Below are 26,447 nucleotides of genomic sequence, written 5' to 3'. Positions count from 1 at the left end.
AGACACCTGTCACCTCGGGTTCAAACCTGCAGCTGTTTAGTCGATATGCTAAAGTGCTAACATATGAATAAAGGCGGCACCTTGAGTGATTACAGATTGTAACACATAAATACCAAATTAAATTCATATAATACTAAAGATTTCTACGTATGAACTTGAACTCGTCGTTATTTGCTCCATCTGAGATTATAGGAAATGCAGGGACCGGATTAGGGGGCCGACCTCCGCCCTGACCACCGAGCGGCCCGGGGACACACAGGCCAGATTTCTTTGTCAAGGCCATTTTCAACGAATTTTTGTTCGCAAGATACCGTCCGATGCGGAACCAAAAGGGCAGGTGCACTTTCAGGCACGTTCAAGTTGCACTTCCGAAAAGAAAGTTTAAGCTAGGACACTCAGTGAAAATTGGCAGCCTAGTGTTTAAGGGCAGAATTAATTTCCAAAACTTACAATCTCATTACCAAAAAACATTGTAAAAAGTGACCACTCCACGGCTTTAAGTGCCAAGTACTTCAGGGCACGTTCGAAATTGCGCAAATAAGGGCACCAACCCTGCAGGCCGCACAAGAGATGTCACTTTCAGGGTCACTGGGTCAAGTTGCCAAAAAGTTTAAAGGGCACAACGGCTTGGTCACTGAAAATTGTTTGAGGGCTAATTTCCAAAAGTTCCAATCTCATTACTAAAAACATTCTAAACAGTGACAGGCATTCTACGGCTTGTGTCAAGTACTTCAGGGCACGTTCAAATTGCGTAAACTAGCACCAAGGGCACCAACCCTAGGCAGCAGAATTATTTTCCGAAATTTCTTTCATCTGCTGTAGATTAAGAATTGTACCGGCATTGCAGTTTCTTTTAATTGTTTTGTGATTCTGAAGTTGAATTTCACTCCATTCGAAAATCCACAGAATTTTCTCATCCAAATTAGTGAGATTACAGGCGATCAGTTTCGGGGGTCACTTACGAAATCTCAGCAGTGACTCAGTAGACCTTATGTATATAAAAACTAGTCCGTCTTTCATTATTCCCAGTGTGATTTGGTTGATGCCTCGAGCCGCAGCCGGGCTTCCAAATGAATGAAAAAAATCCTGGGGAGAACTCCAAACATCCCGGGATGGCTTTGCACCTTCGGTCGCTTCGTCAATCTTTCCGCGTTCTATTGAATGAGTACTAAGTTAATTCGGTGAGCGGCCGGTCTGGACCCGGCAGCTCCCGCAACCCGGGGGTTCTCCACTTTCTAAACTTACTTCGGAAAATATTTCTCACAACTTCGGTGTTCAAGAACTGTGAGAATTTTCAACCGTTGAGTGGGTTTAGCCAGAATTAGGCACCGGGTACTCATCCGTGACCGCCGCGCACGGCACTTCTGATGTTCATACCGTAACAACCGTTAAGTCCTGCCTTTATATTAAGCATAAGCGGCGAACGTGTGAACTAACTCGACATGACAATATTCTTACTGCGGCGCGCGAGTACAAAGTTAGTTCGCTCATTCGCCGCCAATGCTTTATATAGAGACAGCACTTGACGGTGAAGTTCTGAACCGGAATCTAGGACCCGAGTTGACAGTTCCGCAAACTCTCCAGATATCCAGCCGGTTTGACAGTTCAGAGTTCAGTTTCGGTTGTTGTTGATGAGATGTATTTGTTGAAGATGCAGAGGAATGTTTTATCACTGTTACAGCAGGCGGTGACATCACGAACAGCCCTCACCAGTGACGTCATTACGTCATGTCGTTATTTTGCTTCAAAGGTAAGAATTGAAAACATGTTTTTGTTTCTAGTACTCGGCCTACTCTCGGCTTGCATTGCACACCACACCATGAATGACTACTAAACTTGTTGAACTTTGGACCCCTCTGGAGGGGCGCACTCCTGGACTGATTCTGATTGTCTTGAAAATTGAAATAGACCCAAGAATTTCTTGGTTCTAGGCCTATGTTCAACAAGGGGCCGAATTGATTATTTTCCGCAATGCGAACGCGGCTTGTGAATTCTGTGTCGTGAATATATGGGTCGGTTGAGTGGAGTCTCTGAACCAGGCGTAGACAGTATTGGGGGCCAATTTAGAATATTCTGGCACCAGATAATCCAAATCACTGTCTGGGCCGGCATGGAGGATGGCTCCAACGTGGGTAGTGGAGTCTGGGGCACAGAGGATGGCTCCATCATGGTGGGTGGTGGAGTCTGGAGCACCGAGGATGGCTCCATCGTTGGTGGGTGGTCGAGTCTGGGGCACGGATGATGGCTCCATCATGGTGGTTGGTTGAGTCTGGAGCACCGAGGATGGCTCCATCATGGTGGGTGGTGCATTCTGGAGCACAGAGGATGGCTCCGCTGTGGGAAGAGGAGTCTGGAGCACGGAGGATGGCTCCACTGTGGGAAGAGGAGTGGAGCACGGAGGATGGCTCCATCGTTGGTGGTAGAGTCCTGTAGGCTATTTTAATACATTGTTGATTTTCATTGAATATATTTTAGGCTGATTTGAAGAAGACATGTTTATATGATTTTCATGTCAGTCAAGGTGGTAAAATGGTTCCGTTCGCCGGATATTTGATGCCAGTTCAATATAAAGATTCGTTGATTATATCTCATGAACATTGCCGTAATAAAGCAGTGATATTTGACGTGTCTCACATGCTTCAAACTAAAGTCACCGGTAAAAATAGAATTGAATTTATGGAGAGTTTAACAGTGGCCGATGTCGAAGGATTGAAGGATAATCAGGGAACTCTATCGTTATTTACTCGCGATAATGGCGGAATTAACGATGATTTAATTATCACTAAAACTAATGAAGATTATTTATACGTAGTTTCTAATGCTGCCTGCGCTGATAAAGATTTCAATAATATGAAGGTAACTATGACGATTGTTTGAATAATGAGTGATTCATGGCGATAGAAATGATTCATTCAATTGTTTATTTTCTATTTCCAGGCAAAAGAAAGTGAAATGATCGGTAAAGGTTTAGATGTGAATGTAGAAAAAATCAATATGGCTTTATTAGCTCTTCAAGGTAAAATAGTTATCGAGGCCTGTAGCTGATTAAGAGTTGACCAGTTTATCATGGGCTGCAGCTGATTAAGAGTTTACCAGTTTATCAGGGGCTGCAGCTGATTAAGAGTTGACCAGTTTATCAGGGGCTGCAGCTGATTAAGAGTTGACCAGTTTATCATGGGCTGCAGCTGATTAAAGGGTCTCCTTTGTGACGACGTATTGTGTATTGTGTATGTATTGTGTATTGTAGGTCCCGGAATGGTAAAAGCGTTACAGCCACTCGTTGAAACCGATCTCAGTAAATTATATTTTATGACGAGTGTCATAACAACTTTATGTGGAATTAAAAACTGTCGTGTGACGAGATGTGGTTATACTGGTGAGGACGGGGTAGAGGTAAATATCTGACAGCTGTCTGTCTATCTGGTGGCTGTCTCAATTACTGTCTATCTGATAACTGTCTATCTCAGATAGCTGTCTATCTCAGATAGCTGTCTATCTCAGATAGCTGTCTATCTCAGATAGCTGTCTATCTCAGATAGCTGTCTATCTCAGATAACTGTCTATCTCAGGTATCTGTCTATCTCAGGTATCTGTCTATCTCAGGTATCTGTCTATCTCAGGTATCTGTCTATCTCAGGTATCTGTCTATCTCAGATAGCTGTCTATCTCAGATAGCTGTCTATCTCAGATAGCTGTCTATCTCAGATAACTGTCTATCTCAGGTATCTGTCTATCTCAGATAGCTGTCTATCTCAGATAGCTGTCTATCTCAGGTATCTGTCTATCTCAGGTATCTGTCTATCTCAGGTATCTGTCTATCTCAGATAGCTGTCTATCTCAGGTATCTGTCTATCTCAGGTATCTGTCTATCTCAGATAACTGTCTATCTCAGATAGCTGTCTATCTCAGGTATCTGTCTATCTCAGGTATCTGTCTATCTCAGGTATCTGTCTATGTGTATGTGCGATCTATTTCTAGTTATCGGTACCTGAAGATAAAGCTGCTGAAATCTGTGAGATATTACTGTCTAGTAAAACAATGGATGTGAAATTAGCCGGACTTGGACCACGTGATTCACTGAGATTAGAGGCTGGATTGTGTTTATACGGAAACGATATAGATGAGAATACTACACCAATAGAGGGCACTCTCGCGTGGACTATAGGTACACACCGGTCCCGACCAGTCCGGACCACATCCAACTAACCAAAGCTTATTCCTTATTTACTCAGTTTTGTGTTTGTTTTATTGATTTGGATACAGGTAAACGTAGGAGGAAAACTGCGGACTTTCCCGGGGCTCAAATCATATTGGAACAATTAAAGAATAAACCGACAAAGAAAAGAGTTGGATTTGTTTCAACATCCGGGGCTCCAGCTCGGGGTAAGTATCCGGGTTCTGGTGGGCGGGTATCCGGGGCTCCAGCCCGGGGTAAGTATCCGGGCTCTGGTGGGCGGGTATCCGGGACTCCAGCCCGGGGTAAGTATCCGGGTTCTGGTGGGCGGGTATCCGGGGCTCCAGCCCGGGGTAAGTATCCGGGTTCTGGTGGGTGGGTATCCGGGGCTCCAACCCGGGGTAAGTATCCGGGGTCTGGTGGGCGGGTATCCGGGGCTCCAACCCGGGGTAAGTATCCGGGTTCTGGTGGGTGGGTATCCGGCAGGCGGATATCCAGGGCTCCTGCTCAGGGTAAGCATCCAGGCCCAGGTGTATCCATATGTTCACCAAGAATTGATTCTGATTTCTGTAATGTATTGTTTATTGTAGGTGGCGCTGTAATCTTTGATGAATCTGGTGAAAAAGAAATTGGTAAAATAACGAGCGGTTCGCCGTCACCAACACTGAAAACAAACATCTCTATGGGTTACATAGAAACACCGTTCAGTAAAAATAATACGAAAGTTCAAATAAAAGTGCGAAATAAACTCGTACAGGCGACAGTTAGTAAAATGCCGTTTGTAGCTGCATCGTACTATCAGCCCCCGAAAAACTAATCAATCCTAGTACTATAAGCCCCCGAAAAACTAATCAATCCTCGTACTATCAGCCCCCGAAAAACTAATCAATCCTCGTACTATCAGCCCCCAAAAAACTAATCAATCCTCGTACTATCAGCCCCCGAAAAACTAATCAATCCTAGTACTATCAGCCCCCGAAAAACTAATCAATCCTAGTACTATCAGCCCCCGAAAAACTAATCAATCCTCGTACTATCAGCCCCCGAAAAACTAATCAATCCTAGTACTATCAGCCCCCGAAAAACTAATCAATCTTAGTACTATCAGCCCCCGAAAAACTAATCAATCCTCGTACTATCAGCCCCCGAAAAACTAATCAATCCTCGTACTATCAGCCCCCGAAAAACTAATCAATCCTAGTACTATAAGCCCCCGAAAAACTAATCAATCCTCGTACTATCAGCCCCCGAAAAACTAATCAATCCTAGTACTATAAGCCCCCGAAAAACTAATCAATCCTCGTATTGCTAATAGCCTCTTCCCCAATAAGCTGCTCATCTTGTTGATTGTGTATGGTTAAGTTTTTCACTATTTTTGAGACTTAATAAAATGATTCTGTATTTTACACATTAACCATTCTTTTTATGTCTTTATTGTTTTGAGAATGAATGTACAGGGGTGTCCCAGGTTCGAACCCAGTAATTACTGACACTGATTCAGAGTTGTCCTGATGCTGAATGGAGGATGTACAGGGGTGTCCCAGGTTCGAACCCAGTAATTACTGACACTGATTCAGAGCAGTCCTGATGCTGGATAGAGGATGTATAGGGGTGTCCCAGGTTCGAACCCAGTAATTACTGACACTGATTCAGAGCAGTCCTGATGCTGGATAGAGGGTGTACAGGGGTGTTCTGGGTTCAGACCCAGTAATTACCGATACTGATTCAGAGTTGTCCTGATGCTGGATAGAGGATGTACAGGGGTGTCCCGGGTTCAGACCCAGTAATTACCGACATTGATTCAGAGCAGTCCTGATGCTGGATAGAGGGTGTACAGGTGTCCCGGGTTCAGACCCAGTAATTACTGACACTGATTCAGAGCAGTCCTGATGCTGGATAGAGGGTGTACAGGGGTGTCCAGGGTTCAGACCCAGTAATTACTGACACTGATTCAGAGCAGTCCTGATGCTGGATAGAGGGTGTACAGGGGTGTCCCGGGTTCAGACCCAGTAATTACCGACATTGATTCAGAGCAGTCCTGATGCTGGATAGAGGGTGTACAGGTGTCCCGGGTTCAGACCCAGTAATTACTGACACTGATTCAGAATTGTCCTGATGCTGGATAGAGGATGTACAGGGGTGTCCCGGGTTCAGACCCAGTAATTACTGACACCGATTCAGAGCAGTCCTGATGCTGAATGGAGGATGTACAGGGGTGTCCCGGGTTCAGACCCAGTAATTACTGACACCGATTCAGAGCAGTCCTGATGCTGAATGGAGGATGTACAGGGGTGTCCCGGGTTCAGACCCAGTAATTACTGACACCGATTCAGAGCAGTCCTGATGCTGGATAGAGGGTGTACAGGTGTGTCCCGGGTTCAGACCCAGTAATTACTGACACCGATTCAGAGCAGTCCTGATGCTGGATAGAGGGTGTACAGGTGTGTCCCGGGTTCAGACCCAGTAATTACTGATACTGATTCAGAGTTGTCCTGATGCTGGATAGAGGATGTACAGGGGTGTCCCGGGTTCAGACCCAGTAATTACTGACACCGATTCAGAGCAGTCCTGATGCTGAATGGAGGATGTACAGGGGTGTCCCGGGTTCAGACCCAGTAATTACTGACACCGATTCAGAGCAGTCCTGATGCTGAATGGAGGATGTACAGGGGTGTCCCGGGTTCAGACCCAGTAATTACTGACACCGATTCAGAGCAGTCCTGATGCTGGATAGAGGGTGTACAGGTGTGTCCCGGGTTCAGACCCAGTAATTACTGACACCGATTCAGAGCAGTCCTGATGCTGGATAGAGGGTGTACAGGTGTGTCCCGGGTTCAGACCCAGTAATTACTGATACTGATTCAGAGTTGTCCTGATGCTGGATAGAGGATGTACAGGGGTGTCCCGGGTTCAGACCCAGTAATTACTGACACTGATTCAGAGCAGTCCTGATGCTGAATAGAGGATGTACAGGGGTGTCCCGGGTTCGAACCCAGTTATTACCGATACTGATTCAGAGTGGTCCTGATGCTGGATAGAGGATGTACAGGGGTGTCCCGGGTTCAGACCCAGTAATTACTGACACTGATTCAGAGTTGTCCTGATGCTGAATAGAGGATGTACAGGGGTGTCCCGGTTTCGAACCCAGCAGTTGCATCAGTTAACTCTAATCATAGTGTTAACCACCAATGCTAACAAAGTTAACTGCTAATATTATTACAAAGTATATTTTTTATTTCCTACTTTTTAAAACTTATCTACATTTTATATACAATGTATTTGGGGTACGTAATTCTTTATAAATAAATCATACACTAGCGACATCTAGTGTAACATAATGACATTAAATAAATGTTTCAGTATCTCAGTTCAATGTGAGTTGTTGTGTAGGATTGTTGTTTGTAGATATAGAATCAATAAGTTGAATTCTCCGGAGGTTGAGGCAATTTAGCATTCTCTTTATGACCCATTGCTTTTCGTATTTCAGTCAGAACTGTTTTGATACTAGAATCTTTAGACCATTGGTTGAAAAATGAGAAACGTTTCATATCAATCTGAAATCATACAAATATATCAGCATCATTAACCACTTCCATTCTGTCCACATTACTGTGGAAATGAGTCCACAACTGTGGAACTAGATTCAGAACTTACATTGCCATATCCATCTACTCCCACCATATTGATTCTAGTAGTAAAGCTGACAATAGGGGGCTCTTTAGGATATTTAGGTCCGCATATAATTCGTAAATTATAGATCCTATTTTCACAAGTCGTCTGAAAATATTGAAACAATCAAGAGATGAGGAGGTGAGGTATAATGAGAGAGGTGAGGAGGTATAATGAGGAGGTGAGGAGGTATGATACTTACCCGAGGCAATCCTAGAATCATTCCAGTCCAAGTTGTTAAAGTCATATCATCGTCTTTTTCTAAACCCCAGCTGATATTTCCATCACCTCCTTTCTGTCCTTCCTCTAACTCTTCAAGTAATAGGAAATTACGAGGTACAACCGTCATTTTATCTGCAACAGAACAAATCAGATTCCAAAGTGATAACGTTGTATTCAGTGACTAAAGCTACTGCAATTAGGAGTTTAACCTGGGACAAAAATCTAACCATAGTACATTATTATAAAAGCGAAACAAATTGAGTAACAAAAAAACCTAGAAAATTGAGTCAATTGGTACAAAATATAACCAAACTGAGCCACCCTGAGAACAGCAGCATGCTCCGAGCCACCATGAGAACAGCGGCATGCTCCGAGCCACCCTGAGAACAGCGGCTTGCTCCGAGCCTCCCTGAGAACAGCAGCTTGCTCCGAGCCACCCTGAGAACAGCCTCCCTGAGAACAGCAGCTTGCTCCGAGCCACCCTGAGAACAGCCTCCCTGAGAACAGCAGCATGCTCCGAGCCTCCCTGAGAACAGCAGCTTGCTCCGAGCCACCCTGAGAACAGCCTCCCTGAGAACAGCAGCTTGCTCCGAGCCACCCTGAGAACAGCGGCGTGCTCCGAGCCACCCTGAGAACAGCCTCCCTGAGAACAGCGGCTTGCTCCGAGCCACCCTGAGAACAGCGGCGTGCTCCGAGCCACCCTGAGAACAGCAGCTTGCTCCGAGCCACCCTGAGAACAGCAGCTTGCTCCGAGCCACCCTGAGAACAGCAGCTTGCTCCGAGCCACCCTGAGAACAGCGGCTTGCTCCGAGCCTCCCTGAGAACAGCAGCTTGCTCCGAGCCTCCCTGAGAACAGCAGCTTGCTCCGAGCCTCCCTGAGAACAGCGGCTTGCTCCGAGCCACCCTGAGAACAGCAGTGTGCTCCGAGCCACCCTGAGAACAGCGGCTTGCTCCGAGCCACCCTGAGAACAGCGGTGTGCTCCGAGCCTCCCTGAGAACAGCGGCTTGCTCCGAGCCACCCTGAGAACAGCGGCTTGCTCCGAGCCACCCTGAGAACAGCGGCTTGCTCCGAGCCACCCTGAGAACAGCGGCGTGCTCCGAGCCACCCTGAGAACAGCGGCTTGCTCCGAGCCTCCCTGAGAACAGCGGTGTGCTCCAAGCCACCCTGAGAACAGCGGCATGCTCCGAGCCTCCCTGAGAACAGCGGCGTGCTCCGAGCCACCCTGAGAACAGCAGTGTGCTCCGAGCCACCCTGAGAACAGCGGCTTGCTCCGAGCCACCCTGAGAACAGCGGCTTGCTCCGAGCCACCCTGAGAACAGCGGTGTGCTCCGAGCCACCCTGAGAACAGTTGCGTGCTCCGAGCCACCCTGAGAACAGCGGCTTGCTCCGAGCCACCCTGAGAACAGCGGCGTGCTCCGAGCCACCCTGAGAACAGCAGCGTGCTCCGAGCCACCCTGAGAACAGCAGTGTGCTCCGAGCCACCCTGAGAACAGCGGCTTGCTCCGAGCCACCCTGAGAACAGCGGTGTGCTCCGAGCCACCCTGAGAACAGTAGCGTGCTCCGAGCCACCCTGAGAACAGTAGCGTGCTCCGAGCCACCCTGAGAACAGTAGCGTGCTCCGAGCCACCCTGAGAACAGCGGCATGCTCCGAGCCTCCCTGAGAACAGCGGCTTGCTCCGAGCCACCCTGAGAACAGCAGCGTGCTCCGAGCCTCCCTGAGAACAGCGGCTTGCTCCGAGCCACCCTGAGAACAGCGGTGTGCTCCGAGCCACCCTGAGAACAGCAGTGTGCTCCGAGCCACCCTGAGAACAGCGGCTTGCTCCGAGCCACCCTGAGAACAGCGGTGTGCTCCGAGCCACCCTGAGAACAGTAGCGTGCTCCGAGCCTCCCTGAGAACAGTAGCGCGCTCCGAGCCACCATGAGAACAGTAGCGTGCTCTGCTCCTAGAGGTAAAAGCCTACAAGAATGTGGAAGGTCAATAAATAAACCGAATGAATAAATATTCCAGGGTGAATTATAAGACACCAGATTGATCAGACTGTATTATGTTTAACAAACAGAGTTCTGAAGAGAACTGTGAACAATACCCACAACCAGTCTAATAAATAACTCATACTCTAAACAATTTCTCTAACCGAGTTTCACATAGTGTAAGAGCTTCTCGGGCCTCATTAGCCCGGGTAAAGCCCGGCTGAATGGGCCTAGGGTCAGGAAGAGCATAACCATGTATGACGACGGGGCCCAGGGCCAGGGTTAAGAGCCAGACAGCATGACGATGGGGCCCAGGGCCAGGGTTAAGAGCCAGACAGTATGACCACGGGGCCCAGGGCCTGGGTTAAGAGCCAGACAGTATGACCACGGGGCCCAGGGCCAGGGTTAAGAGCCAGACAGTATGACGACGGGGCCCAGGGCCTGGGTTAAGAGCCAGACAGTATGACGACGGAGCCCAGGGCCAGGGTTATGAGCCCAACAGTATGACGAGGGGGCCCAGGGCCAGGGTTAAGAGCCAGACAGTATGACTACTATGGATAATGTAAGAAGCGGCAGGTGCCCGTTTCAGGTTTGTTCCTTCTCGTGATTCTGGAGTTAAAAAATGCGAAAGTCGATTATAAAAGAATAGCTGATAATTAACTTATAAAACAGGGGGTTAAAGTGCAGATCAGCGCCTCTCGTGATTGACGCAATCTACTGAATGATAGAATCCAGGCTAAAATCTTTCCAGTGTCAGTGAAGATATCTTAAAATTAACCAATGGCAATGTTAGATATAGTAACCTGTCTGTGGTTTAGTTTCACGATCGGATACTTTCACAAACCACAGTCAGGTATAAGCCCATCCGATTATAAAAAGCTACCACCAACGATTAGGTAACTAACTACTATTTATGGCAATGTATGAATTGCTGATGTCTGATGACATTTTGAATCTGAAACAATTATATTTAATGTAATTGATTGAACCGTTAACGCAGAGAGGTGCAGATCTGCACTTTCACCAAACAGTAAACACCCAATTAGGTATAAATTGAAAGTATTTTATGCGAATTTCAGATGTTTATTGCTATAATATTTACCGGCGGGTTTCACAGCGAGCTCTCTGACCAATCAATTCAATTCACTATGTTACACAATTTACTTCCTAAAAATGATTTTCATCATATTTACAATTGAAACAAACCAAATCAATTTCATATTGATAAAATTATTAACTCTAACTAAGAACTTCTGTTTTAAAATTGATCTTATTTTTCCAAGGCCAAGTTTAATAGGTCTCGGTCCGGTATGTTTTTCATAGGACATACGCGGAAAGGCGTGTTTTTTTCCTAGTAGAGTCGGGGTATTCGGCGCTCTTCACTGATGGCGACCTCAGATCCGAGCTCGAAACAAGGTAAAAATATCTCCTGATTATATAAAACCTCTACACAGCCTGCTACCCGATCATCAGTGTGCCCTGGGCCACGCCCACAACCACCAGTAGAGCCTTGACATAAATCTTCCACTGGGCCACTCGCCAGTCCCCAGCCCTTAGTCCTGGAACTGTAATTGATTGATTGATTGTTTTGTTTTATTAGGATCAGGAGGGATTGTAACTCCTCGCAATTTCGTCCTTCTTGAAGAATTAGAACAAGGAGAAAAAGGAGGAGATGGAAATATAAGTTGGGGTTTAGAAGATGATCATGATATAACTTTATCAACATGGACTGGGACAATAGTCGGACCTGTGAGGGTTAGTATCCGGTCTGGGACAATAGTCGGACCTGCGAGGGTTAGTATCCGGTCTGCGACAATAGTCGGAGCTGTGAGGGTTAGTATCCGGTCTGGGACAATAGTCGGACCTGCGAGGGTTAGTATCCGGTCTGGGACAATAGTCGGACCTGCGAGGGTTAGTATCCGGTCTGGGACAATAGTCAGACCTGCGAGGGTTAGTATCCGGTCTGGGACAATAGTCGGACCTGCGAGGGTTAGTATCCGGTCTGCGACAATAGTCGGAGCTGCGAGGGTTAGTATCCGGTCTGGGACAATAGTCGGACCTGTGAGGGTTAGTATCCGGTCTGGGACAATAGTCGGACCTGTGAGGGTTAGTATCCGGTCTGGGACAATAGTCGGACCTGTGAGGGTTAGTATCCGGTCTGGGACATTAGTCGGACCTACGAGGGTTAGTATCCGGTCTGCGACAATAGTCGGAGCTGTGAGGGTTAGTATCCGGTCTGGGACAATAGTCGGACCTGCGAGGGTTAGTATCCGGTCTGGGACAATAGTCGGACCTGCGAGGGTTAGTATCCGGTCTGGGACAATAGTCAGACCTGCGAGGGTTAGTATCCAGTCTGGGACAATAGTCGGACCTGTGAGGGTTAGTATCCGGTCTGGGACAATAGTCGGACCTGTGAGGGTTAGTATCCGGTCTGGGACAATAATCGGACCTGTGAGGGTTAGTATCCGGTCTGGGACAATAGTCGGACCTGTGAGGGTTAGTATCCGGTCTGGGACATTAGTCGGACCTACGAGGGTTAGTATCCGGTCTGGGACAATAGTCGGACCTGTGAGGGTTAGTATCCGGTCTGGGACAATAGTCGGACCTGTGAGGGTTAGTATCCGGTCTGGGACAATAGTCGGACCTGTGAGGGTTAGTATCCGGTCTGGGACAATAGTCGGAGCTGTGAGGGTTAGTATCCGGTCTGGGACAATAGTCGGACCTGTGAGGGTTAGTATCCGGTCTGGGACAATAGTCGGACCTGCGAGGGTTAGTATCCGGTTTGGGACATTAGTCGGACCTACGAGGGTTAGTATCCGGTCTGCGACAATAGTCGGACCTGTGAGGGTTAGTATCCGGTCTGGGACAATAGTCGGACCTACGAGGGTTAGTATCCGGTCTGCGACAATAGTCGGACCTGTGAGGGTTAGTATCCGGTCTGTGGCCTCGACCATAGTTACAACCATCGCGGGCTCTACAACACTCAACCGCTTCAGCCTGAGGGCTTGACCACATAAATCCCTTCAGCCCGTGGGCTTGGCCGCATATAACCCAGCCCATGGGCTGTAGGGGTTGTATGTGGTCAAGCCGGCGGGCTGAAGTTGTACCTGATCAGAACGACGTGTTCAATCAGATCCAGCTCCGTAGTATCAACAATTATAACAGTTTCTTCTCTTCGAATTTCAGACGACTTGTGAAAATAGAATTTATTCATTACGAATTATATGTGGACCTAAATATCCGAAAGAGGCTCCGACAGTGAGATTTATAACTAGAATAAATATGAATGGAGTTGGTAGCAACGGCAACGTAAGTCTAACCTCAGTCTAACCTCAGTCTAACCTCAGTCATCGCGTGCGTTCACCTGAAATATTGAGGATTTATAACTGAAAATTACCATGTTTTATTTTTCACAGATCGAAGTGAAGAAATTTCCATTTTTAAATCGTTGGTCGGAAAAATCGCGTATAAAAACATTATTGGCAGATTTCAGAAAAACAATGACTCTTAAAGAAAACGTCAAGTTACCGCAACCTCCCGAGGGCTCGACTTATTGACTCGTTACGTGAAATTAACATAACCGACTGCTCGGGAATTCACTTGCCTCGTCACAGAGAGAATTTGATTGGTCCAGTGAGGCAAGTGCAAGCGAGCAGTCTACTGATGATGCTGAAATAAAGACGACGTATGTTCATAGATGGCGCTGCTTGTAATCATTCTGTTTAGTTACTCTAGATAATTCTCAATTATTCAATCAGTTGTCATGGTTACTGTCTCAAATTCGATAACTAATGTTTATAGATGTGTAGAATTAATTAGAATATGATCTGTCTCCTGTCTGTTTGGCAGCAAGTCTCTGTCTCGGCGGACAGTCTGTCTCCTGTCTCGGCTGATAGCCAGTCTACTGTCTGTTTGGCAGCCAGTCTCTGTCTCGGCGGACAGTCTGTCTCCTGTCTCGGCTGACAGCCAGTCTCTGTCTCGGCGGACAGTCTGTCTCCTGTCTCAGCTGACAGCCAGTCTACTGTCTGTTTGGCAGCCAGTATACTGCCTGCTCGGTCGGACAGCCAGTCTACTGTCTGTTTGGCAGCCAGTATACTGCCTGCTCGGTCGGACAGTCTGTCTCCTGTCTGTTTGACAGCCAGTCTCTGTCTCGGCGGACAGTCTGTCTCCTGTCTCGGCTGACAGCCAGTCTGTCTCGGCGGACAGTCTGTCTCCTGTCTCAGCTGACAGCCAGTCTACTGTCTGTTTGGCAGCCAGTATACTGCCTGCTCGGTCGGACAGCCAGTCTACTGTCTGTTTGGCAGCCAGTATACTGCCTGCTCGGTCGGACAGTCTGTCTCCTGTCTGTTTGACAGCCAGTCTCTGTCTCAGCGGACAGTCTGTCTCCTGTCTCGGCTGACAGCCAGTCCGTCTCGGCGGACAGTCTGTCTCCTCTCGGCTGACAGCCAGTCTACTGTCTGTTTGGCAGCCAGTATACAGCCTGCTCGGTCAGACAGTCTTCTGTCTATTTGACGGACAGTCTTACTGTCTGTTCCTCTTGTGTTATTATAATCATGTTTTCACTGGAAAAATAAAAACATATAAAATCCACGTTAATAATTGAATTCAGTTGTTATGAGTTTTTCAATTACTGTGACTCGCAGCGGGGAATCCTCTCGAATCCCCAACTAGAGGGGGAATCCTCTCGAATCCCCAACTAGAGGGGGAATCCTCTCGAATCCCCAACTAGAGGGGGAATCCTCTCGAATCCCCAACTAGAGGGGGAATCATCTCGAATCCCCAACTAGAGGGGGAATCATCTCGAATCCCCAACTAGAGGGGAATCATCTCGAATCCCCAACTAGAGGGGGAATCATCTCGAATCCCCAACTAGAGGGGGAATCATCTCGAATCCCCAACTAGAGGGGAATCCTCTCGAATCCCCAACTAGAGGGGGAATCATCTCGAATCCCCAACTAGAGGGGAATCATCTCGAATCCCCAACTAGAGGGGAATCATCTCGAATCCCCAACTAGAGGGGGAATCATCTCGAATCCCCGACTAGAGGGGAATCATCTCGAATCCCCAACTAGAGGGGGAATCATCTCGAATCCCCAACTAGAGGGGAATCATCTCGAATCCCCAACTAGAGGGGAATCATCTCGAATCCCCAACTAGAGGGGGAATCATCTCGAATCCCCGACTAGAGGGGGAATCATCTCGAATCCCCAACTAGAGGGGGAATCATCTCGAATCAAGGGGAATCCCCAACCATATCAAGATTCCAAGGGGAATCCTCGAGTGGATAGAGTAGAGAATCACACAGCAACTACTCATTGACAACTAAATAACTACAAATTTAATAAATAAAATGGAATTTATTTCAAAACTAATTGTTAAAAGCAGCAGCTGTGATGATGATGATGATTAAAGCTGCTGCTGTTGCTAGTGGTGATGATTAAAGTTGCTGCTGTTGCTGGTGGTGATGATTAAAGCTGCTGCTGTTACTGGTGCTGATGGATCAATCTCTAAATCATCTATAGCGAATTTTCTGTTGTTTTCTCTCTAATTTTTTCTTTTTTTTCTCGTCCATTTCTGGAGGCGGTTCCGCGAAGAACCACGGAGATAAAATATTCACCCATAATAAATAGAACCCTCGAATTGGACCCTGAAAATACAACGATTACACGATAAACCACTAGAGGGAGCTATTGGGACGAGGGAAGGGGGAGAGGGGGAGGCACTTACGAGAAGCAGTAACAACCAGAAATATCCAGATATAAGAGACAAACTCTGAGATACAGCAGTTAATATAATCATATCCTTTGTGTGTCTGAAAAATATCAAAATTATATCTTTACCAGCGAACCACAGACCGAGTTTAAAGTCTTACACCTGGTTTAAACTATAACCCAGGGCCAGATTTAAACCCGGAGAGAACTCATTGTAATTACATACTCAGCCATTCCTGATTCCATATTTAAATCAATGCCTCCATCAATGAGGTTTCCAGACGCTCCATATTTAGCTTTTGCCATATACGCCATGAACTGATAGCATCCTATAGATACTGTTAGAGCTAGCCCGTATAAAAACTGTAATAAATACAACAACAACGCCATCTATAGTATAGTTATAACTACGAATCAGCTTATAACTTCTTCGAAATCTTACCCAATAAAATAAAGTGAATGAATCCCAGAATAGTAAAACTTGTAGTAAAATATAGACAGCCTAAAATACAAATACAAATCAGTCCAGATTACTTTGATTAGCGAGCGTCACCCCGACAGGTGGCTGCGGCAGGCGGGTATTCCGGTAATACTTACATTAACTGCTGTGATTATATATAAATAATAATTCAATGTTGATTTATTTTCCTCCACGATCTGTTTTTGACCTTTTGTCGCTTGTTTTCCTTTAGGCTTAAAAAAAACAATAAATAAAATGTTTTTAATTGATTGATTTGTGAATTCTGATTTCTGTTGTATTTTGGTTGAATTTCGGTCTCGAAGAGTTTTTACGGTTTATCTTGTTGTGATAAAATTCAGTTTCAAATACGATATAAAACTCTTGCTATTTAACAAGCGCTGGGTTGAAAACTTACAGGCATTTTAACAACATCTGCAGCAGCAGCGGGTTCAGTACTGATCCAGATACACGCGTCAACTTTATACCGTCATGTGGCGCCCTCCTAACCCTAACCCTAGACTGGTTCTCGGTTGAATTTTGCGCCATCTACATTAGAACGTCAACCAGTCTAACCCTAACCCTAGTTCCGATTAATGTTCCGCAGTATCCGAACCAGTGTCCGTATGAGTCCGCGACGGTGTCCGATATTCCGTACGAGTAAAAGGCGTCTTCATTCGCCATGAAATTAATCAGCTGCTTGAAGCCAACTTAAGCAATTTGAAAATCTCATCTCAATTTACATCAAATAATTTCTTAGAATTCAGTTTATTTATAGATGGTTTTCATCAATTATTGAGATAACAAATCGTTCCAAAACGGATGCGGATTAATACAAATATGGCGGCGCCCATGATTTTTTTGCCGAAAAATAAAATTTCGAATGTTTTGCAAAATATCGGGCGCCATGTGAAACATTATTCAGAAAGCGTATATAAAACTCATAGTGAATACTGTATGGATCTAGTGCGGTTAGTTTTATCTCCTTAAACAAACAGTAGAATCCATACGAGAGGCCCAGGGCTAGGGACTAGGGTTCTTCGACGGTTCTAATCAAATAATAATGTGTCTTCTTTTGACTTGTTTTTTTTTGTAGTAAATCAGATTATGAGAATTTTTTAGCCACTCTTCTTCTACCTCGACTTACAAGATCAACGGTGTTCGCAATAAGAGCTGCAAATGTGGAAATATCTCAGGTCAGTTTGGTGTCCCCCACCTGCCAGTGCCTGCTTCCTATTCCGCCCTCTGTGTTAAATAATCTATTAATATTTTTTGTTTTATTGGATACTAGATTCATGATACTGTTAGTGATTCAAACATTGGTTTAATGAGGATTCAATTCTGGAAAGATTCAATCAATAATATATACAAGGTTTGTATAATCTATAAACTATTTGTGGGGGTCGGACTCAGTTCTCTCATTATTATATCACTCATTATTGACTTGTTTTAGGGTAAACCACCACACACTCCGATCGCTTTGGAATTAACTAAAGTAAGTTCACTATTTCATTACTTATACATGTAGTTATAACTTACAAGTCCCTCCTCTTTCTCTCCCCTCATCCCCCTCTCCCAGTCCCTTCTCTTTCCCCTCATCCCCCTCTCCCAGTCCCTTCTCTTTCCCCTCATCCCCCTCTCCCCTGCTCTCATCCCCTGCTCTCAGTCACTTCTCTTTCTCCCTCTCTCATTCCCCCTAGCCCATTTCCTTCTATTTCCCATCGTCCCCCTCCCATTCCCTCCCTCTCTCCCATTCCCTCCCTCTCTCCCATTCCCTCCATCTCTCCCATTCCCTCCCTCTCTTCCAATTGTGGTTTTGGTAGTAGAGGTATTAAGGCTTTTATAGGTAAATTGGTTTATTTGATATAGGTTTAAGATGAGCGCCACCTGTGAAGAGAATGAGCAACTAGTAGGATTAAAGGAATTAATTAGAGTCTGTTCAACATTAAAACATTTATTGAAACGTTCATTTGGACCATGTTCGACGTACACTCTGATTACAACATCATCGGGACGGAGTTTAATCACCGCTGATGGATATCTCATACTCTCTAGTTTAAATTATAATCATCCCGTTGATAAACTGATAATCCAGGGGGCGCTGCGTCATCATAAAGGCGTCGGTGACGGAATTAAAACGTTTATTTTGATTCTCGGAGAGTTAGTGAATATAATTAGTACGAGTGGTTGCAGTATGGTGGCGCTAGCGCGTCAATGCACGATGTATCGATCTGTTGATATACAGAGACGTTTACTCGATGAGATTTTATCGCATTGTTCCAGGATTAATTTACATAAAGATAAATTAACAGAAATATTTAAAACTAGTTTAACAGGAAAATACAATTCATGCATCAGTGAATTATTATCAGATTTATTATCACAGTTTATCATTGATTCCAGCAGCAGCAGCAGCAGCACACCTGCTGCTGCTGCTGCTGCTGCTGCTGATCATCTCAATTATCCAGTTATTGAGTTTATAATTGAGTATTTTGATAATCTCACCGCTGTATCAATTGATAGTGATATATCGATATCACGAGTTAATCCAGGTTTATTTATTCCTGGGAATAAACTGACTCAATTTCCATCGTTATTAGCAACCGATATTAAATTCATCATTGTTGATGAATGCGATAAAAATGAAACGGCAACAATTGAAATCAACAATGAAAGCGATATCGTAGAGTCGTTGCTATGGAGACAATCAGCTGCTGATCGATGGTTTAAACGTATTAAAGATTTAGGAGTTGATCTGATATTGATTACGAGCAGTTTAACGCAATCTCAGAGATCTCAATATCGACGATATGAAATATCAGTTTTAGAATCGATAGATGTCGATGATTTGAGATTATTACAGAGATTGATCCGTGTTTTACCAGTCACCAGTTTTACCGAGCTCATCTCAGATGATTTAAATATCGGTGTCATTGACTCCGTTAAACCAATGAATCATGGATTATATTTTATATTCAACAATTCGTTTAATATTGAGGAGAATAAATGTAATTATTCAGTTCATTCACTGAGTATCTGCGCTCCTGATCATTGTCAATATAAAACTATCTGTAATTCACTCAGAAACTGTTTAAAATATTTGAAAACTTTTAAACTTCCCGAATATCTGATTAGTAACACTGATCCGCCCCCTAGTGGCGCATGTAGTACTACAAATTACAGGGCAACGACGACTGCACTGCCCCCTGGTGGCGTATTTGAATATCTAATCAGTCGTAGTTTACGCAAGTTGTCACGGTTACCGTCCGATGTTAGTTTATTGTGTAGAATGTTAAGCGATGCTGTTTTAATCGTTCCGCAAATTATTTGTGAGAATTCTTACAATAATTCATCGTTTATAAAACTTTCACAACAAATAAATGAATATTTAGACGTGGATTGTGTTAAAATGATCAACTGTCGAACTGGAAATTTGAACGACGTCTCAGAAAATGATTTCACAGAATCGGTTTACGGCAAATTACTTTTATTGCAGAATTTAGTGGAATTATTACGAGAAATTATTTTAATCGATTCAATTGTTCCAGTAAAACAGATTCAAAATCAACACGATGAAAGTGAAGATGACTAAACACTTATTTCTTATTCCTTATATCTGATGTCTTAAATCTGATGTCTAATACGTGAATATCATAGTCGAAAAAAACTGAAAATAAACTAGCAACAAATTTTTTTGTACATAAAGAATTAAAACTTTTTTTCTTCTTTCGATATTTTGTTTCTCACGAATCTTTGTAAGATTTTCGATTTGAAGCCAGCCACAGATCAATATTCATATATTTCAGGCTGTCAAAAGACACAACATATCTAAACAATGGTTAATGAGATTACTCATAGCTAGAGTGAGTATATATTCAATTACTCATTCCTACTGTTCATCTATACGTGTGAGTAATCAATCATTTACTCATTTTTAAAGGAATCGCGGATGAATAATCAACAGTTTAAGAATATGGATGAAGTTGAAGAATACAGTGATAATTCAGTGACTCCGATTTATTATTTGATTCTAGAAAGTTTAGGTTTGTATCTGAATCTCAACACAGATGAACCTTTTCAGTGCATCTACACCACAGTGCGGTGTATTGATGTTATTAGTTTTTATATCTATTGAAAGATGGCAGCACCTGTCAAACATAGTGGTAACTAACAATACACTGCACCGCGGTGTAGATGCACTATAGCGATATATGCCTGTAATACACTGCACCGCGGTGTAGATGCACTATAGCGATATATGCCTGTAATACACTGCACCGCGGTGTAGATGCACTATAGCGATATATGCCTGTAATACATTGCACCGCGGTGTAGATGCACTATAGCGATATATGCCTGTAATACACTGCACCGCGGTGTAGATGCACTATAGCGATATATGCCTGTAATACACTGCACCGCGGTGTAGATGCACTATAGCGATATATGCCTGTTATTCAACACAGTGGGTGGGAATTCTTTTTAAATTTCAAATTATCTCCTGCAGGTATTAATTATTCAGCAGTGAAAGGGTTAAAACTGTGCGTTTAATAAATTGTTTGTTTATTAAAACTTCAGGTATAAAGGATATAAATGCTGATCATGTTGCTAGTCATATTGGTAAAACACATGGTATTGTTACATTATTGAGATCTACTTTATTTCACTCGAGTCGTCAACATGTTTATCTACCACTCGATCTAATGATACAGGTTTGTAAATATATCGATATTTTACACGTGTATCTCGATATTTTTTGATATATCATGAGTTAATTTATTTTTTCAGTACAATGTATCTCAACAAGATTTAATTCGGGGAATAAAAGAGCAGAAAGTGAAAGATTTAGTTTATGATATCGCGAGCATCGCGCATCAACATTTAACTAAGGTTTGTTAGGTGATTCACATACATCACACCAGTGATTCACATACATCACACCGGTGATTCACATACATCACACCGGTGATTCACATACATCACACCGGTGATTCACATACATCACACCGGTGATTCACACTGACTCTGACTCTGATTGACTCTGTGTGTAACTATTGTTATTGTAGGCCAGGTCTCTGAAAGCTGATCTTCCTCCAAATGCGTATAAAGCATTTTTATCAACAGTAAGTTTATTTCTATTTCTTTCTACCTGATATTTCACTTGTGGATTGTTTGATTGTGTTGTCTGTTTTCAGGCGGGATTAGAGGCGTATTTAACCAGATTACAAAAAGCCGATTTCGATTTATTCCATCCGCAATTACAACAACGTTACCATTGGTTACCGATATCGCTATGGATACAGAAATTACGTGAGATCTTTTAACGGAATAGACTAGAGACTAAAAGACTAGAGACTGGAGTTTATAGTTGTGAGTTTAGTAGCATGTTAGTGCATGAGTGACCTGTAGATACCTGTAGATACCCTGCGGGCGACTACCAGAAAACAATCAGATTAATATCGTATTATTTGTAAAATATTTTATTAAAATAATTTATTATACAAGTCGTGTTTATTAGTACTGAAGAATCGAGGAGTTTGATTCCTGCTCTGGTAAGTGTAGTCAGTTTGTGAAATGATGGCAGCACCGTACGGATAGCTCTCGTTTTTAGGTATTCGCGTGCCAGGGTGGGAAACAAACTACAGTGGGGTGGCAGCACTGTACGGTATAAATTGTACTCGGCGCAGCGCGGTTGAACAGGTTTCAGTAAACTAATGATTCTAATGTAGGTGCATCACCTGACCACTGCCATCGCTTTCCTTCTTCCTACAAATAATACAAGTGACCATCTTTTTATCTATATATCGTATCGTGCACCCCGGGTGCTCTACAACTCGGTGCGCCGGTATCAGACAGTCCCCCGACAACTACTTGAAAGGAAAGGAATCGTCCTGATACAAACACGGTACTTCCCCAGCAGAAAACCGGCTGTTATTTGCTCAAACCTCGGATCAGGACTGTGTAGGAAGTCACGTCATGTCTATACTTACATTTAATCTTTGGTCGTGTTCTAATTGATAAGAATAAACTGCTTGTCTCCATTTAGCACAAAATACAAACACTAATATCAACAGTAAAATATCTAAACCGACAGCAACACCGAAACCAATCATAGCTTCATAACACGTGGTGGTAGGGGGCGCTTTACACTGCCCTCCTCCATTGTCCTCGCCTGCCGCGGCTGTCTCGCATGGCAACATTTCTGTAATTACAACAAACAATCGATACAATAAGCCTGGCTGGATGAAGATTTCACAATGAATGATTCTTGTGACTTTTCCAGCATTTTACCATGGTTTTACTCTACATTAGCCGAACACCGATGTGTGCCTAGATATCTGTCCTAGATAGGCTCGACTGCAGCCAGATGGATGTAGATTTCTAGAACGCCGAACTAGATATCTGAGGCTCGACTGCAGCCAGATGGATGTAGATTTCTAGAACGCCGAACTAGATATCTGTCCTAGATAGGCTCGACTGCAGCCAGATGGATGTAGATTTCTAGAACGCCGAACTAGATATCTGAGGCTCGACTGCAGCCAGATGGATGTAGATTTCTAGAACGCCGAACTAGATATCTGTCCTAGATAGGCTCGACTGCAGCCAGATGGATGTAGATTCTACAGAACTGCTTTCTTAAACCCTGATCTACAACCTCGGTTAAGATTAGATCGTTGCGTTACGCTTTGTAGAACGACTTCCAATAAAAGTGGTCTTAAATCTTAACTATAGCGTTAAGCTGTAAGTTTGGCTTAGAATAGGGTCTTAGACTGGTAGATCTTAGCTGAGACTGCGGAACCAGCCCAGGTTTTGGGGAGCCAGTGGCGGATATCCGAATGGGGGCGTACGTGGCATGCCCCCCCCTACAAAATGCTGGATCCGCCCCCGAGAGCGACTACACCACTGACGAATTGTGGTACCAACGAAATATCATGAACAGGACTCAAGGTTCTCTAAGGAAGCAAAGCATAATTTATTCACTAATCAATACACAGTATAATCAATAAATACTGCCAGACATTATTTGCATAGTTTATTAAATAGGGAATCAAAAAAGTTGATTTTATCTAGATCAAATATATACGGATAACATATATATATATATATATATATATATATATATATATATATATATATATATATGTCATCAATCAACAATGAGTTTATGTAAATATTGTCCAATCATTTCTATATATTTATGTCTGTATTTGAAATTAACCCCTTCTTTTCTGATTAAAACTCGATACAATTTCATCAGACGTCCATCAGTTAACGATCGTTGCTAGGATACAGGCGACAATAATAAGGAGGATACTTCCGAGGTGACAAACTCCTAGGATGGAAAATTACATAAAAACTTAATTAGTTTATTAATTAATTAATTAATTAGTCTGATAATTAATTAGACGGTTCGTAGTTTTATTACCTGCACATTTTTTGCCATTAATGAATTCATCAGTTCCGTCTTTACAATTAATTTCTCCGTCACATTTCAGCAGTTTATTAATGCAAGCTAAATCAGCACCAATTCCGCACTGGAATTCACTGGTTAAACAGTCACCTGTATAGAATAAACAAACAGTTGAACTCATCTGGGGGGCGTGGGGGGGGGGGCGTGGGGGGTGGGCTGTGTGAGATTCATTAGGAACTGAGAGATCCCAAGAGCCAGGTACAGGGCCTGACCACATGCACTGCAATAATAATGATCAGTTAAATTCATCCTGGATTTACATTTAGTTTTGCAGTATACCTCAGATCACAGACCTGGAGGGAGAGACTGGATGAGGGGGGACAGGTTGGAGATTTAGGGGGGAAGGGGTTACTGACCTGTTCGTATTGCGAACTGTGTGAATACAATAGTAAACCCTGTTCCACTAGTTCCAGCTGCTGAACTCGTAAACTTTAACTGTAAATTATTCAAATCTGATCTGACGAATCTGTGATTAGTATCTAACGCTGTCGCAGTCGAGCCACAAATACCATTCGCTAAAAAATAGAATTAAAACTAGAACTGATGTGTCCAGGGTTCGGATTCCACCAGGTATCAATTTACAGCCTGGAACCTGCAACCCTTCAGACAATCTGCAGACTGTAACCTGTACCCCTTCAGACAATCTGCAGCCTGTAACCTGTACCCCTTCAGACAATCTGCAGCCTGGAACCTGCACACCTTCAGACAATCTGCAGCCTGTAACCTGTACCCCTTTAGACAATCTGCAGCCTGTAACCTGCACACCTTCAGACAATCTGCAGCCTGAAACCTGCAGCCCTTCCTGGAACCTGAAACCCTTCAGACATTTAACGTTCTGGCGTGGTGAAGTGTGGACGATCAGATTTTGTAAGTGTGCTGATAAAATATCTAATATCTGGTGTTAGTAGTTCATTTTCAATAAAAAATGTGTCAGGCAAAGTCTTGGACACGTTGGATGATCCGTTTTTGAAAGTGTGCTGATTAAAATGTGTTATGTCTGGTGTTTGTAGTTCATTTTTTATAAAAATGTCTCAGTGCTGTGTGAACGACTGTTTGAGAGGTAACAGGTGGTTTTACAGGCTGCAGAGATTGCTACAATTTAAACTCACGTAAAAGCGGTTTCTTGACGTTGTTTTCGAGGACATCTAATTTATCAGTTAGACAGGGCGGGGATGTGAATGCCGGACCAGGAGTTACGGAAATATCTGTGATGTAAATAGACACGTGTGAATTCGCCGGAGCTTGTAACGTCACGTTACAATCCATGTTTCTATCATAGGCAGCTTTCGATGTCAATTTCAATATTCCCGCTCTAACCGGATATTGATCAGTTCTAATCGTCTGTCCACATGACTGATCCATATACACTACAATATACAGTAACATCAGTACATTTATTATACAGACACTGAGGAGGAAGCCGGTTTATATTGCACTTTGCTTCCGGGTTTTTAAAACTCAGTATAAGAAGCTTATTGTAAAACTGTGGTCATAAAACTTATCTCAAAATTCGATACATTAAACTTGCACTTGTTTAACCGTTGAAATATATCTTTTTATTATGAATAAATAAGGAATATGCAAATCTTTTTCAGCGTTTGAATTCAAACCCGCCACTTAGTGCCGCGCACAGCTGTGACGTCATCACGAGTAGACGCAGTGTACTGCCGGATACTGCGCTGAACTCTGCTGTGCTGGCAACCATTCAATCGATACCTGTAACTGGGTCTCCGACTTGCCCTTTATAACCGCCCCTCTCCGTCCCTCTCCCCCCACATTATACTCACCTACATTCTGGTAATTATTAGCATGAGTACAAGTTAGACTCAGTAAGACTAGTACGATAGGAATCAGTGAATCCATGTTAAAATCGTATCTCGCTCGTATCGCTCTGATTCTAACTGCGCACACTGAGTTTAGATAACAAAACACCTCGCGTTATCTTATACACGGCGGCATAGTTCCTAATATCAGCGGTATCGTCGTCCTGTGTCGATTAAAATGTAAATATGAACGCGCGCAGTGAGTAAATACAAGTCTAATCCATCATCTAAATATCTAGGTCAGGCGCCAGGTGAGCACGAACGACCTATTCGCCATCTAGCGGTTACATCAGACACTGCTGTCCTTCCACGCATTTGAAGAAACGAATACAGTCGTTTCTAAATAAGTTGAACGACTTTAGAGAAATAATTAATGTTGCCTAATTAATTAATTTACGAGTAATTAACTTAATTACGAGTAATTTGAATATGTTTTGAATTTGTGGGTGTTTTAAACACATTTTTTCCTTCATCCCGGATGGTTTCAGTGAGGTTTTCTATAAGACGTCTAGTATTTGCGGCCTCTGACAATAATTTCCGTGAAAACATATGAACCTTTTGTAAGAAAATCGATAGAATATTCGTGTAATGGGTGGTTCATCGAGGAAGATGGTTCGTTTCTCTGTAGGTAGAAGAACCCGAATGGCGAACCCACACCGATATACCACTGACACACGTAACTGGACTAGACCCTCCTCCACCCTCAGTTCAGTTAAACCTGTTAGTATAATTGGATCTAGGCCTATTATGCAATAGGAACCGCTGGGGAGCTTTAGTTTAAACCGCTCTAATCCCGACAACTTGTTTATATGTAATAATCAGTTGTTATTTGTATCGTGAGGTCACGTGTACTTTTACGGTAATAGACAGCGAGATTATCCGATAACTAGGAGCAAACAGGCGAGCCCTTGGAGTCTCTCTAACCCGACCACCTACCCGTGGAAGCCT

General features: G+C 43.8%; 7 protein-coding genes across 7 annotated transcripts; 4 read left to right on the top strand and 3 right to left on the bottom strand.

Moving 5' to 3' along the window:
- The first annotated feature begins 1,574 nt into the window (after positions 1–1,574).
- Positions 1,575–5,575, top strand: LOC141914533 (aminomethyltransferase, mitochondrial-like). Its single transcript, XM_074805754.1, has 7 exons — positions 1,575–1,750; positions 2,476–2,856; positions 2,938–3,016; positions 3,248–3,393; positions 3,979–4,165; positions 4,264–4,383; positions 4,765–5,575. The coding sequence occupies exons 1-7, from the start codon at positions 1,637–1,639 to the stop codon at positions 4,989–4,991; spliced, it is 1,254 nt and encodes a 417-aa protein (XP_074661855.1). The 5' UTR covers positions 1,575–1,636; the 3' UTR covers positions 4,992–5,575.
- Positions 5,576–7,387: 1,812 nt separating this feature from the next.
- LOC141914535 (ubiquitin-conjugating enzyme E2 variant 2-like) lies at positions 7,388–11,191 on the bottom strand. Its single transcript, XM_074805756.1, has 4 exons — positions 11,140–11,191; positions 8,046–8,197; positions 7,829–7,951; positions 7,388–7,728 (listed from the first exon to the last, which is right to left on the bottom strand). The coding sequence occupies exons 2-4, from the start codon at positions 8,190–8,192 to the stop codon at positions 7,588–7,590; spliced, it is 411 nt and encodes a 136-aa protein (XP_074661857.1). The 5' UTR covers positions 8,193–8,197; positions 11,140–11,191; the 3' UTR covers positions 7,388–7,587.
- Positions 11,192–11,379: 188 nt separating this feature from the next.
- Positions 11,380–14,624, top strand: LOC141914545 (ubiquitin-conjugating enzyme E2 variant 2-like). The gene is made up of 4 exons (XM_074805764.1): positions 11,380–11,453; positions 11,638–11,792; positions 13,224–13,346; positions 13,454–14,624. The coding sequence occupies exons 1-4, from the start codon at positions 11,423–11,425 to the stop codon at positions 13,592–13,594; spliced, it is 450 nt and encodes a 149-aa protein (XP_074661865.1). The 5' UTR covers positions 11,380–11,422; the 3' UTR covers positions 13,595–14,624.
- An 807-nt stretch (positions 14,625–15,431) lies between these two features.
- On the bottom strand, positions 15,432–16,715 carry LOC141914549 (transmembrane protein 208-like). The gene is made up of 6 exons (XM_074805772.1): positions 16,624–16,715; positions 16,346–16,441; positions 16,191–16,250; positions 15,975–16,111; positions 15,765–15,849; positions 15,432–15,684 (listed from the first exon to the last, which is right to left on the bottom strand). Exons 1-6 carry the CDS (start codon positions 16,627–16,629, stop codon positions 15,550–15,552), a joined length of 519 nt encoding a protein of 172 aa, XP_074661873.1. The 5' UTR covers positions 16,630–16,715; the 3' UTR covers positions 15,432–15,549.
- Positions 16,716–16,865: 150 nt separating this feature from the next.
- LOC141914534 (NADH dehydrogenase (ubiquinone) complex I, assembly factor 6-like) lies at positions 16,866–21,651 on the top strand. The gene is made up of 10 exons (XM_074805755.1): positions 16,866–17,176; positions 17,302–17,401; positions 17,497–17,577; positions 17,659–17,700; positions 20,012–20,068; positions 20,146–20,248; positions 20,784–20,917; positions 20,994–21,095; positions 21,272–21,328; positions 21,401–21,651. The coding sequence occupies exons 1-10, from the start codon at positions 17,028–17,030 to the stop codon at positions 21,527–21,529; spliced, it is 954 nt and encodes a 317-aa protein (XP_074661856.1). The 5' UTR covers positions 16,866–17,027; the 3' UTR covers positions 21,530–21,651.
- LOC141914536 (BBSome complex assembly protein BBS10-like) lies at positions 18,082–19,860 on the top strand. The gene has a single exon (XM_074805758.1). It carries the CDS (start codon positions 18,082–18,084, stop codon positions 19,795–19,797), a length of 1,716 nt encoding a protein of 571 aa, XP_074661859.1. The 3' UTR covers positions 19,798–19,860.
- Positions 21,652–21,704: 53 nt separating the features above from the next.
- LOC141914542 (uncharacterized) lies at positions 21,705–25,713 on the bottom strand. The gene is made up of 6 exons (XM_074805763.1): positions 25,464–25,713; positions 24,786–25,043; positions 24,033–24,191; positions 23,632–23,766; positions 22,196–22,407; positions 21,705–21,971 (listed from the first exon to the last, which is right to left on the bottom strand). The coding sequence occupies exons 1-6, from the start codon at positions 25,537–25,539 to the stop codon at positions 21,909–21,911; spliced, it is 903 nt and encodes a 300-aa protein (XP_074661864.1). The 5' UTR covers positions 25,540–25,713; the 3' UTR covers positions 21,705–21,908.
- Between the last annotated feature and the right edge of the window lie 734 nt (positions 25,714–26,447).

This window comes from Tubulanus polymorphus, unplaced genomic scaffold (assembly GCF_964204645.1).
Source record: "Tubulanus polymorphus unplaced genomic scaffold, tnTubPoly1.2 scaffold_11, whole genome shotgun sequence".
Classification (NCBI taxonomy): domain Eukaryota; kingdom Metazoa; phylum Nemertea; class Palaeonemertea; order Tubulaniformes; family Tubulanidae; genus Tubulanus; species Tubulanus polymorphus.
The sequence above is the reverse complement of the archived record's forward strand: the minus strand, read 5'-3'. Positions and strand labels throughout refer to the sequence as shown.